This window comes from Hydra vulgaris, chromosome 09, assembly GCF_038396675.1.
Source record: "Hydra vulgaris chromosome 09, alternate assembly HydraT2T_AEP".
Taxonomy (NCBI): Eukaryota; Metazoa; Cnidaria; class Hydrozoa; order Anthoathecata; family Hydridae; genus Hydra; species Hydra vulgaris.
The window spans coordinates 40,106,988-40,120,597 of record NC_088928.1 but is presented as its reverse complement, the minus strand read 5'-3'; the positions used below and the strand labels follow the sequence as shown (position 1 = coordinate 40,120,597).

At 30.5% G+C, this 13,610-nt stretch overlaps 2 protein-coding genes across 8 annotated transcripts in view; both read right to left on the bottom strand.

Annotated features, from left to right (window-relative positions):
• Positions 1–13,610, bottom strand: part of LOC100197483 (beta-1,3-galactosyltransferase sqv-2) — a 76,851-nt gene that overhangs the window by 38,354 nt on the left and 24,887 nt on the right. For 3 of the 7 annotated variants that reach the window (XM_065805686.1, XM_065805688.1, XM_065805687.1), the window contains one exon: positions 12,640–12,714. The exons of the other annotated variants lie outside the window; for them this stretch is intronic. The gene's annotated coding sequence lies outside the window, so the exon portion shown is untranslated. The remainder of the gene's footprint in view (positions 1–12,639; positions 12,715–13,610) is intronic. 7 annotated transcript variants of the gene reach the window in all.
• LOC136085473 (histone-lysine N-methyltransferase SETMAR-like) lies at positions 1,634–2,425 on the bottom strand. The gene has a single exon (XM_065806783.1). The coding sequence runs from the start codon at positions 2,423–2,425 to the stop codon at positions 1,634–1,636; it is 792 nt and encodes a 263-aa protein (XP_065662855.1).

Genomic DNA, 13,610 nt, shown 5'->3' with positions numbered 1-13,610 from the left:
TGTGTATATATATATATATATATATATATATATATAATTATATCTGTTGCGCCCTAAAAAAAATGTGATTTCATTGCGGATGGCAGATCTGCAAAAATGTGATAAAAGTTTTTACTAATATGTTTCAAATAAGAAAACAGTTATAGCATTACCAGTAATTAGTTAACAAATAAATACATTACTTTAAATAGTTATTTGTTACAGCATGAAGAATTTAAAATGCCTTTAGAACATAATTTTTGTTGCTAACAAGAGAGAACAGTCTGAATCAATTTTAATCTCAAATTTGAACTTAATTAGTAAGCGTATACATTAGGGTTATGACTTTTTTTCAACCCCATACTCCTGCACTGTAGTTTGATGAACTTTTACCTGAAAAGCACGAAATGAACTATTATTTGCATATCTTTTGAAAAAAGTTCACTCCGCCATTGAAATATCAATTTTGACGTAGTAGTACTTATGTTTTTAACATAACTACTACTATGTAATGCATATTAGTACTTATGTCAAAATCGATTTTTCAATGGTGGGGTGAATTTTTTTCAAAAGATATGCAAATAATAGTTCATTTCATGCTTTTTAGGCAAAAGTTCATCAAACTACAGTACAGGAGCATGGGGTTGAAAAAAAGGTCATAACCCTTGTATACATATCATGACTCGATCATTGTGTAACAGATTATTACTTCATTAATAAAAATGATTTTTGATTAAGCCAATCAAAAATCATTTTTATTGTCACGTGAAACTTTTTTTAAATCAGAAAAAACGATTCAACTAAAAAAATCGTCAGAGTATTTTGTATATGTTCCAATCCATAAAATTTTCCTGAAATTGTTAAAATAAAAAAAATCTACTTTTTCTTTTTGAAGTTTTAGGCATTGTAGAGAATAAACTCTTACTTTGATAACAACTTTGTTTGCTTTTTTAATAAACATTTTCAGCTTGACAATAAGTTTATATATTTGTAAATACTTTATTGTATTTTAAACTGAAGTGAAAAATTAAAACGTAAAGATCATAAAAATAACTCCATTTTTTCTTAAATCATCAACAAATATATTAGTTTAAATAAAGCAGATTATGACTTTGACGCATCGTTAACACTTTATAAACGCATATTTTGGCTAACGTAAAACGGAAATTGCAACATACCTACCTATTGTATAAGTTTAAATTAGAATGCTACTGGATTAAGAAAACGTTTTATCGTTTTACGAGGCTTTTTTGAAACGTGGTAGTGTTTGACTATTGCTTGTTGTTTTGCGAGTTAGTCTATTTTCAACAGAAAATAAAAACGCAAGCATTACTGTGTATATATCAGGTAACCAAAAAAGTTCGTGCGGTTTTTCCGTATATAATAAAAACACACAAAACGACAAAAGTAAGTACATTTATTCATCAAAATAGTCACCATTAGCATCTAAAACCTTTTCCCAACGTAAAACAAGCTTATTTATTCCACTTCTAAAAAATTCTCGGTCCTTTGAGTCTATAAAAGCTTTCAACTCCATTTCAACCGCGTCCTGGTCTCGGAACTGCTGTCCTATTAAATGATTTCCCAGGGAAAGGAAAAAATGGAAATCAGTTGGGGAGAGGTCTGGCGAGTATGGTGGATGAGGCAAACTCTCCTAACCAAGGCTTTGGAGCTTGTCCTGAGTCACGCGAGCGGTGTGCGGTCTCGCGTTGTCGTGGAGAAGCAGAACTCCTCTCCTGTGCACCAGTGCAGGCTGCTTTACAAGCAACAGGTCGTGAACTCGTTGCAGCTGTGCTGAGTAGACCAGTCCAGTAATGGTTTGGCCTGTTGGGAGCAGCTCGTAATGCACCACACCAGCTGTAGTCCACCAAATGCAGAGTAAAACCTTCCGCTCGTGGAGATTGGGCTTGGGTGTCTTTGGGATGGGGTCATCGGGGGACAACCAATGGTAGCAACGCTTGGTATTGTTGTACACAATCCATTTTTCGTCGCATGTCAATAAACGATCAAGAAAAGGCTCAACATTGTGGCGTGATAAGAGTGATGTGCAGATCGTAAGCCGTTGCTTCTTGTTGTCGATCGACAATTTGTGCGGAACCCACCGACTCAGCTTCCACGCTTTCCCAATCGCATGCAGATGCAGGCGGATGGTTTCAACACTCACAGCAAACCTCACTGCAAGTTCTTGGCAAGTTTGGCTGGAGTCAGACTCGACAGCGTCCTTCAGTTCATCCTCATCAACCAACAATGGGCGTCCAGAACGCGGCAGGTCTTCGATGGACTCATCTCCCGAAGAGAATCGCTGAAACCACTTCTGTGCTGTGCGTTCACTTACTGTACCTTCTCCAAATGCTGTGCAGATGTTTTTGGCCGCTTGTGTTGCATTCCTTCCAAGTTTGAACTCGTAAAGTAAGCAAGATCGAATAATCGTTGGTTGGGTTGCCATCCTTTCTTTACACAAAACCTTTCCTGTAAGCTCGTTACAAGCCTACACTATATATGCAGCAACTGCGCGTGACACACGCGTTCTATTACGCAACAAAGCTACTTGCCTTGTGCGATGTGGGTGTTGTAAAAAATGCTAAAAACAATTCAATTACCAAAAACCGCACGAACTTTTTTGGTTACCTAATAGTAGTCAATCATAAAAAATACGAAATAAGATATTGTATTGTTTAAGTGTGAAACTAACAAGTTGGTTTATTTAGCATCGAAATTTAATGCATTTAAGTGTAGCATTTGACGATAATAAAAATCACATTCTTTATGAATGTACATTCATAAAGAATGTGTCAACAAAGTTACAGATGTTTTAAACAAGTTGTGCGTGTGTTTAATTATAAACGAAAATAATTTCTAATGTTAATTATTACCTGGATGTGTATTATTAATGGGGATGTAAAGTAATCAATTTTGTCCACTAAAAAATGTGACGATTCATTATAATGCATATTTTTCAAAATTAATAACAGCCTGGTATCTAAATTAATGTGCAAGTTAAGAATATGTTCATTTATAAAAAGTAGTTTGTTTTTTTTCTTAATTACTTTTTTGTAAAAAATTTACACCTACTTTTGATAATAGGGGAAAGGTGCCTATGATGTCATAGCGCCTTTGATGGTATGACCGGTTATATTTTCATAAGTATTGGTTATCGCGAAAAGGTGATTAGACCAACACGTCTATACTGACTTTACATTAGTTTTAGTAAAAAGGCGTCCCTTGTGCAAAAATATTGCTTCTATAATAAACAAAAATCGATTTTGGGATGTGCTGATGTATTTTTAATCCCTTTAAATATTTAAGATTGTGATTTTATTATTACCTGTGAAGAAATGTAATTTTTATACATTTTATTTCCAAGTTTTTTGCATTTAGTGGAATACTTAATTTTATTTTATTTTTTGAACAAGGCAGACATTGCTTTATTAAATGAAAATAATGACTTCTCCATATGATGGCATACTGACAAGTTAGGTGTGTTGTAATAATGACGATTGGAGAAAACCTTTTTTTTTTCTTTATAAAAATAACATAAAATCGTCAAGTTACCCTTAATGCTAACCAGCCCCATCCTCCCCTATGTCGTCATAGGAGCAGTAGTTGCCTATAATGGCATACTTGTGCTTTTTTTTAAAATAAAAAAATAACTAATCAAAAAATAAAACTGATGAAAACTCCAAGGGTTATAACTGTTCTACATGTAACAAAGAATGTATCCATATCAAAACTTGTGTTCTTTATGCATTTATACTAACATTCGCGTGGATAAGTAAGTTAACAACCATTATTTTTAGTAAATTGAAGGTAAAATAAATAAACTACTGATGTTACTTTTCTGTAAATGTAAAATATGTTTATTTTATGTATTATGTATTATTACATTACTTTTTAGTGGTACTCTTAAATCCTTAATACAAAAGATGGATGGAGGGGGGGGGGCTTATTAACATTTGGAAAATTTTTCCACCTACCTTAAGCTTATTAGACTTTTATTTTATTTAAATTTTATTTTATTAAACTATTATATAAAATTATTATATAAAATAAATTAATAATTTTAATTAAAGTTTATTAACTTTTAGTTGTTACTAACAAAAAATTTACATCTTATTATAAATAAATATCTTATAATAAATAACTAAAACAAATTCAATGAAAATTGACCTAATTGAAAATATAGTAAAAATTAATTCTCTATAGATGCTAAATTAATCAAATCAAAGTAAATAAAATTTCATGACCAATTATTATTTAGATAAACAATTCTCTATATTTTTATAGTCGCGTCTTATGTTTTTGCCGTACTGCAAAATGGCGGACGCTAGCTTCACTAAGTTATACCCAAAAAGCTGCGAGTCGCCATTTAGTTTTATTATTACGCTATTGGTTTAAAAAATCGTGATATTTCCGCTATCTGTATCTGTATAAGTATCTGGTCTGCAAGATAAACATTTAGATTGTTTATAAGTAATAACACTCAAAAGTTAAAATCTTACAATGGACTGCAAGCAATCTTATAAAATTTATTTAAAATGTAATTTTATTTAAGTTTTAAAAGATTTTATTTTATATATTTTAATATAATATAATTGCGGTATATTATGTAATTCTAGCTTCAGCTTTAAATTTCAGACTTGTGAAATCACATTTCCAGACTTGTAAAATCTCAAGTTCTTAAATGCTATTTTAAGCGAAGACTTTGCTCGGTGCTCGAATTATTTTAACTATTGCAAAGACATTTAGACAATAGAATATTGCTCAAGGAAATAAAAAAAAGAGCTAGTAATATCAGCATTTTTTTTGTTTACTTTTACTTTTAAGTGGAAAACATAACCTTAAGTGAAAAAAAACATATTTTTCAGGAAATTTATAGACTTAAACACTTTGTCAGAGCTCTAGCTCTTTTGATTTATAATGATGTTTAAGCTAAGGAAGTTTTTAAATTTTATTTTAAACAATTTGAAGAAAACCGACTAAAAAAACTCTGAAGAAGTTCAAAAAGAGACCTTATAAAAGTCGTAAATTTTGAATAAACAAAAAATCTTCAAGAATTTTTTTTTAAAACACAAGCAAATTAAACAAAAATGAATTTTTATTTATTTCATTTCATTTAAATTCATTTAAAGTTATAGACTATTATAAAATTTCTAAGTTATAGACTATTATTAAAATTTCAATTTCAATTTCCTAATACACCCCACTAGAGTTAAAAAAAAAATTTTTTAACTTTGAGGCCTTTTTGGAAATTTAAGGAACTTTTTCTTTTTTTTTTGTTTGTTTTGTTTTGGTATCAAAATTCTGGTTCTGTCACTGGTATTAAGAAATTTAGATTAGTTTTAAATATCTTGTTCAATATAGTCTTCAAACCAAAGTAAGTTTTTGTTTTTGTCCCATCGAGTTGTGGTTTTTTAAAAAGTATCTTATGGTCAGGGCCGCCGAGAGCTTTCATGACGTCCGGGGCATAGTAGCAATTAGGCGCCCCTGTAAGCATACATGTTTTTAAATTAAAAGCATGTACAATAATACAAGTTAATGACTGTTTTTTTTATCTGTAATACTGTCAATTAACATCCATATTTTCAAAAACCGCATCTGGATCAACAATACTTATGCAGCACATTCACTGATTTGGCTTGTTAAACAGATTCTATGAAATTAATATTGAAAACGCCCTTTTCTTGCTTTTCAGCTAAATTCGAATTCTAATGCATATAGATTGGAAAATAGGCATGTTGGAGATAGTTTGCGTCCGTTACCGTCAATGTCAACCATGGTATTATTAATAATTTTTTACGACAGCCATTACTTTGCATCTCTCAACGTTGAAAATCACAAGGCAGTTCTGGGACTAATTTACAGTGCTGTCGGTGTCCGCTTGCAGTTTTTCATAGTCAGAGGAATATTCATTGACATCAATAACTCATATAATCTTACTATCATCTGCGTATATCATATGGTATGGTTATAAATGCAGTCTGGTAAGTCATCTTTGAAGAACACAAATAGTAGTGATGCATGAACGGATCGTTAAACTCAGACGTTTATTCTCAAATTATTACTCAATGTTGTCCATTAGCAACCCAACTAGAGATCTAGCTGGCTTCAAATGTCATAGGCATGAGTCTAATAAAGAAGTTGTTCTGTCACACTGTGTTGAATGCTTTGGCAAAGTCATTTATTATTATTATCAACAATTAGTTATGTCAACAAGGTGTCCACCGTAAACTGCTTCCCTTAAAATGTTACGAGATTCAATCAGGTTTCAATCGGCGATCTTTTTGATGTACAAATCCTTGTTGAGACTTTGATATTCGATTGTACACAGTGTTTCGTAGTCCAATCTATGATAATTCTTGCACGGTGTAAGTGAGAGATACCAGCTCATAATTATAAGTGTTGATTTTCTTTTTTGAAGGTAAGTGCGGCATTTAATTTGCTTTGAGATTTTTACACTCCTTAGGGAGTTGTTAAACCTTAGCAAATAAAATTAACTTGGTTTTTTTTTATTTTATTTTCGCTATTTAAAATCGTTAATAAACTTTTTTTCAGAATAATCATAAAAGCGTTTATGATATTTATGAATAAAATATTTTACTTGGATAAGACCTGGTGTCTTTTTCAGTATCGTAAATATAAAAAACAAGTTAATATTTTTTTTTTTTTAGTTGGTCCGACCTACTAAAGAAAAGAGATAAATTATAATTAAACTATAATTATTTGGTATTATAAATTAAAGTCACATGTTATGCACATCACCAAGTAAATTTATTTTATAATAAATTTACTTGGTAATTTAAAAAGTAGTGTTTTATGTGTTATTATGTGTCATTATTGTGTGTTAAGTGTGTTTATTGATAAGGTCATCAATAAAAACAATTTTTTTTACTTATTTGTTTGTTTGTTTTTTCAACTTTCTTACTTGTCAAAAACAGATCAATTAAAACTCCTAATGTAAAATAGTCATTATTAAATGCATCTGCTTAATGATTAATCAGTTCAATTATTGTATGGTTAGTTAAACTATTTTTTTAAAAGCCAAAATGTTCATTATACTGCATATTGTTTACCACTAAATAATAATAATGTCTGTCGTACATGATACGTTCTAGTAATTTTGAGAAGAAAGGTTAGATGGAAATAGGTCTGTAATTTGAAAAGATAGATCAAAAATATGAAATAATGGCGGTTCAATGATGTTGCACTAATATTGTCAGATACAGCACTCAGAAGCATTCTACATCTCGGTTAGATGCAAATTAGATTCTTCCTTAATTGAGGAGTACATTTCCAAATGGGTGTAAGTGTCAAAAATAAAATTTTTCGGGAGGTAATAAAAAATGTTTCTTTTTTTCACCGTTATGACTTGCACAACAAGTTAAAAAGCGCATTTAAGACACGATGAGCAGTAGTATCGCTCCCACCCTTTGTAAAATGAGAATCAGTGGCACCTATAACCTAAGCAGTAAACTAAAAATGAGGGACTATGGCACTTACACCCTTTTGGAAACGCACTCTTCAATTGTACTGCTTTAAGATAAGATTCAAATTTAATGGTACTTGTCAGAATTTTATCTGCCAAATTCACTATTTTTAAAACCTTCGAGAAAAATTAGTTGATTGTTTTAGCTATAATTTTTTTATCAAAACCGTTTTTCTATTAAATAAAAGATTTTGAGGCATATTAATTTTTGGACTTTTTGGAATTTTTACCGATTATTTGTTTAATTACATTCAACGTTGTTTGAGTGTTGCCATTGATTACTCCAACAATTTTGCAGAATATATTTTTATACAATGCCTTTTTTTTTTATAGTTTGTGTAGTTTATTTCATTTTTATGTTTTATGTCTTAAATATTTTTCATAAAGCTTTCGTTTTTTCTTTAATGATTTAAGTAAACCCTTGGCAATCCCAGAGCTTAAAAGAGATTTAACAGGAAATGCTCTGTCATAATGTTAACAGAATTGTGATAAAAATTGCTCATAAGCAGCATTTGCTTTTTAAAATAGTAAAATAAGATTTCAATCAACAAACCAACATTTTCTGTCAAAAGAGTTCTTCAGAAGAGTTCTTGAGAATAATAAGTTTTTATTGATCTGTCGTGTTAAGATTATAGAATTTGCTGGTGAATTGTTTAGAATTATGTTATTAGTAATTAAGAATAATGGAAAGTAATTTGTTAGATCCGTTTTTATGATTCACATTCCTAAATGGCAGTTTTGAAAGTTATTAGTAGATATATTGTCAAGTAATGTTGATGAGGTCTTAGTAATTCTTTTAGATTGATATATTGTCGGAATCAGGTTATAGTACTGTAGAACTTGGCCAAAAAAATAGTGAAACCTAGAAAAAAAATTTATTCTTTTTCTAGGTTTCACTATTTTTTTGAGACATAATATATAATTAGAAAGATAATTTTATCAGCTTTTTAATGGTGTATCTTGTCACTTTTTTGGAGTTCAGCAAAAAAAAATAGAGGATCAAAATATGAATGTAGGTTTTTTCAATTAATTTATAAAATGTAATAAATATGAAACTTAGATATCACAGCTTCATTATTAAAAAAAAAAAGTGTAGTTCAATTGGCATGACGTTATTGAATGACTGAACAAAAGGAATTAAATACTTCTGAATTATGCTGAAGTATTTATTTTATTTTAAAAATAAATTTCGCTTTGAAATCGTAACTATTAGGAAAACAATTTAAAAAATACTTATATTTATCCATGTGTTTGAAACAGCTGTGAATTAAATATTAAATTTTTTTTTTTTTTTGTTATTCACCTCCTCAAGACCGAGAAGGCCACTACAGATGAGTAGGCTACTTAATATTGGTTATAACCCTCTCTCAACTCTATAATTCCGAAACACGAACCTTAACGAACAAGGCTACTGCGCGGAGAGACAAGTTGAGCGCGGTACTACCAGGGACGTGGTGGGGATCGAACTCGGAACCTCTCGCTTATGAAGCGAGCGCTTTACTACTACACCACTACCGAATTAAAAATAAAAAAATTTTGTATAGTTGACTGTCTTTCTATTTTGTATAGTTGACTGTCTTTCTATTTAAAGAAAAGATAATAATGAAAGGTGGAACTGAAACTAACATATTTAATGGAATAAAATTATGTGATAAATGCGGAGGTGTATAAATAAACGACCCTTCGAATCATGTAGGTTCGAAATATTCTGATTATAGGAAAAAAAAACATCCCCTGAATACTATTATAGAGCATGCTGTCAAGCTTAATTTATATAATTTTTAGTTAATAAGCTCAAACTGAACAAAACAACAAAAGCAAACACTTATATCCTCTAGAAATTTTTTTAAAAATCGCTCTTAAAAATAAATGAAAATCGAGACAGCGTATTACTAGAGCAAGTGTTTTTATTGTTACGGTGATTGTATATATGAAAAAATCCAAACCGCAACAAATTTGAAGAAGTACGTACAAAAAAATCAGTCATACATTCTACTACCATCAAAATATGCCGTAATAGAGAAGATCAACTTGCTAAAATTATAAAAACACGTTTAATCAGTGTGAATGATCTAATAGCAGCAGAAGGCAGATATCAAGTATCATGTAGATCCAGCTTCGAGAACCCTTTACCAAAATATTCAACATCTGGACGTCCTACTTGCAGTAACAAAATGACATCATTCAATACTATATGTAAATTGTTAGAAAGAGACAGAGTTGTACACGTCAGAATTTCATTCGAAAATGATGTCCATCAATGATGATGTTTATTTAATAAGTGACCAAAATTAAATTAAAGGAAATGTAATGAGTCTTTACGCTTTGTTAAAAGAGAAGGCAAAAGCAATGTAATTCTATTGGACATTGTTAGAAACATTTTATGTGAAAAATGGTACCAAGAAAAAAATACAAACTTAAACGAGGAGAGAGAGCGTTGTTTTAACAGCTGCAAAACTTTTTAAAAATGTCATAAAGAATCATGACCACAATTCCAACGCATATCCTAAAAATTGAAGGAACCCATGTACCTCGATTATTCATGTACCTCAATTATTAAAAACATTTATAAATGAACTAGTTCAAGCACCTTTAAAACAGGTTTCAATATCACAAGCTTTATTTTAATGAATCCCAGGTCTATTATGCCATTGCAGTTTGGACTTAGCGTTGCTGTCGATAACCGGTTTTCGTAAAAAAAAAAAAATTGACTTGTATATAATAAATATGCGCATTATTTATTTTTTATCAAAATCCCCAGAATCCAAACAATAACGATGTTTATGTAATTTTTTTAAGGTTATCCTTTACAAACAGAATATTGTAAAGCATGATACTATCGACGAGATCATATCTGGAGAGGGAACCTCCTTTCTTCAATTTGTTGCTGACAACACAGACCATGATATTGCTATTGTTGATGGAAAAAATACGCACTGTGGACTTGGGTCAATTATAATTGCAAATGGAAAATTCACAGACGTTTCGTTCAAGAGAAAAAAAATTCCAAGAGATAAAAAGGAACTATGGTTAATTATCAAGTCAAACGATGGGATAATGATTAGGCAGTACTACATACTTGACATACCTTCATTAACAAAAACAATATTCAAACCAGTCATTCAGGTTTGTTATGCATATTACAATTTAAAAAAATATTTACCTCTACAAACTATGAAAACTAATTGTTTTATTTAATTTTAGAAAATAATTCAAGCTCGTTTTATTGATCTTCTATGGAACATTGGCTACCTTTTCCAAAATCCATGCCCAAGTTGGTCTGGCTACATGAGCTCTGCAACAAATAATATTGTAAAACAGAAATCTAACATTGCTGTGATTGATTTACACGCTACTGATTTGGCAGCCTTAGATTCACTATTTTGCTTCATTATTGATCACTCTAAAAAAGTGAATGTTACAATGCCATACGTAACATTTGATCAGCAGCTTTACATAAAAGCATACGAAATTGTCTCTACAAAAAACTTAGATATATTTGTTCGTCTCGGAGATTTCCATCAACTTATGAGTTTTCTAGCTTCAATTGGATGTATGATGGAAGGAGGTGGTTTGAGAAGCGCTCTCAAAATAGTCTATGCCTCTTTAACAGTAGGAAACATGCAATCAGGAAAAGCATTTTCACGCACTATACAAGGCCATTTTTTATTTGCATTAGCAATATATTCACTGATATCAAAATTTTTTGGGGATGATTTGAATGATAGTGAGCAGAAAAATATTTTAGAAATGTATGATTCAGAATACCCTTGTGTTCAGGAAAGTAATGATCTGGCGGTTAGATTGCTGGTTTATAGAGAAAAAAAATTACCTGTGATCGATCAAAGGAGATAGGAGTATCAATACACTAAGAGATCTGAATGGTAAAACCTATAGAAACTACTCTTTCAAACAAAAAAAATCAAATAACAACATTCCAGAGCTTAAACTCCTGCGTATTTATTCAAGACGAAATTGTTACAATCGATCCATTATCACTTTTTGTAAGATAGGTTGTTGTTGTTGAAAGAAAGTCAGAGAATGAAGTGGATAGTTACTTTCAATATGAGTTATTACCATATCCAACATCCTTATTTAAAGGAGGTGTGATGAGATCAGCACATAAGTCAACATTGAAAACATCATAGATCATCTAGGCCATATAAAATCCGGAAAATTGTTTGGATAAAATATCCGGAAAAAATCCGGAATATATTTTCTCTTATGTTCCTCTTAATTTTGCTTTAACTGAGACGTATTAGCCTAATTCATTTCAGAGGCCTGGTCTCGAAATTAATTCGATGTAGGGAAAAAAGTAAAGATGGTAACTTTGTTTATAAGAAACATTAGCAAAACACTACTGCCACTGCTTCTATTATTTCCTTATTTATTATGTCTGAAAAGGTTGAAAGTTTTAATAAAGAGCGATAAATGGTTAAAAGAAATAGGACAATCTTCAGGAGAAACTTTAGAGGAACTACGAAACAAAATAAAAATGTATTTACGTTACCCAAAGCTAACAAATAAACTGAAAGCAAAAGCATACATGTATTATCGTTTTAAATGCAGTCTTGATCCGCTTGAAATACCTATAATTACAGCTAAATGGTCATCAAAAGAGATGTTATACCCTATTGTTAATGAAGATATATTTTACAGATACTGTGACTATAAAAAGTATGGTAGCCGCGGACAACAAGAAAAAGCATTTAGAATGCTACAAAGTTGCAAAATAGCTTCAGTTAAAACATTAATATATGAAAATTTTACATACGTTAAAGCAATGATTAAAAAATCATATGGCGAAGATTTGAGACGAGCTGTTTTACTTTTTAATGGGTTTAATCCTGAAAAAGGACATTGCGGTTGTCCAGTTGGTCCAAGTGGTTTGTGTTGCCACATTTTTGCACTTTTATTGTTTTTGAAACACTATAAAGATACAAAAGATAAGATTTTGGCCTTATCCTGCACAGAACAGTTACAAAAGTGGCACCGTCGATCGAAAAAAGGATCTATTCCAATGTTTCCATTAAATGAAATTAAACCAAATTCTGCAAAAATAAAAAAAAGAGATGGCAATACAATTATATCACCAGCAGATCCAGATCGAAGTTATTTTAAAAGAAATGTGCCATTAGTTATTAAAAATTTGAAAGAACAGTTAAAAAAAGAAATACCTGTAGAGGAACATGTTTATTCTGTATTAATGAAATCAAAATATGGACGCAATCATCTGTGGGTCAACACTTACACTATAAATAAACACAAAAAACTGCATTGGCTTTATCAGACCACGTTTATTGCAAAACCCCATTATTTGATCAAAATATAATTCACATTGATAACACTAAAATTAAAAACATCAACTTCTACATTAATAAACTCACTCATAATTCAAATGATGATACTTCAGGAAAAAAAATTGTTTTGAGTAAAACAAAAAATCTCACTAGTATCTTCCCAAATTATATTGAAATTACTAATGTACTTAGCGTTTATGATGGCCTAAAAGACAATACACTTTATACTATCATTAGAGAGCAAATTGCTAATGGTGTTGTAAATATTGACATCAGTAACTGTGTGACTCCAAAACCATCATGTGTTAATTACATAAACTTACATAAACATAATTACATAACCAAAACACTAATGAGTGGCACGAATACAGAAAACATAAAATTACAGCTAGTCGATTACCTTATTTACTGGGGATTTTAGGAAAACATAATTTCATATTATAATGGGATGTTATTAAAAATGGGATATCTACACCAGACCTAGGTCATTTAAAAAATATAAAAAGAGGTACATTATTTGAAAATGCAGCAATTAAAAATTTCGAATTTCTTTCAAAAGCAAAAATTGAAAAATGTGGATACTTTGATAGTTTAATTGACAATAAATATGGTTGTAGTCCTGATGGATTAGGTCCATCAGGCATTTTATTAGAAGTGAAAAATCGAGCAGCAGGTTGTGTTGGGCCATTAACAACATTAGCAAATTTTCCTCAATATTATGTTCAGTGTCAGCTACAGATTGAGTGTACAGGTGCAGAGTTTTGTGTTTTACAATCTTTCCATCCTGAGACCAATACATCAAAATGTTTTTTAGTTGAGCGAAATAACAACTTATTATTAATTATTAA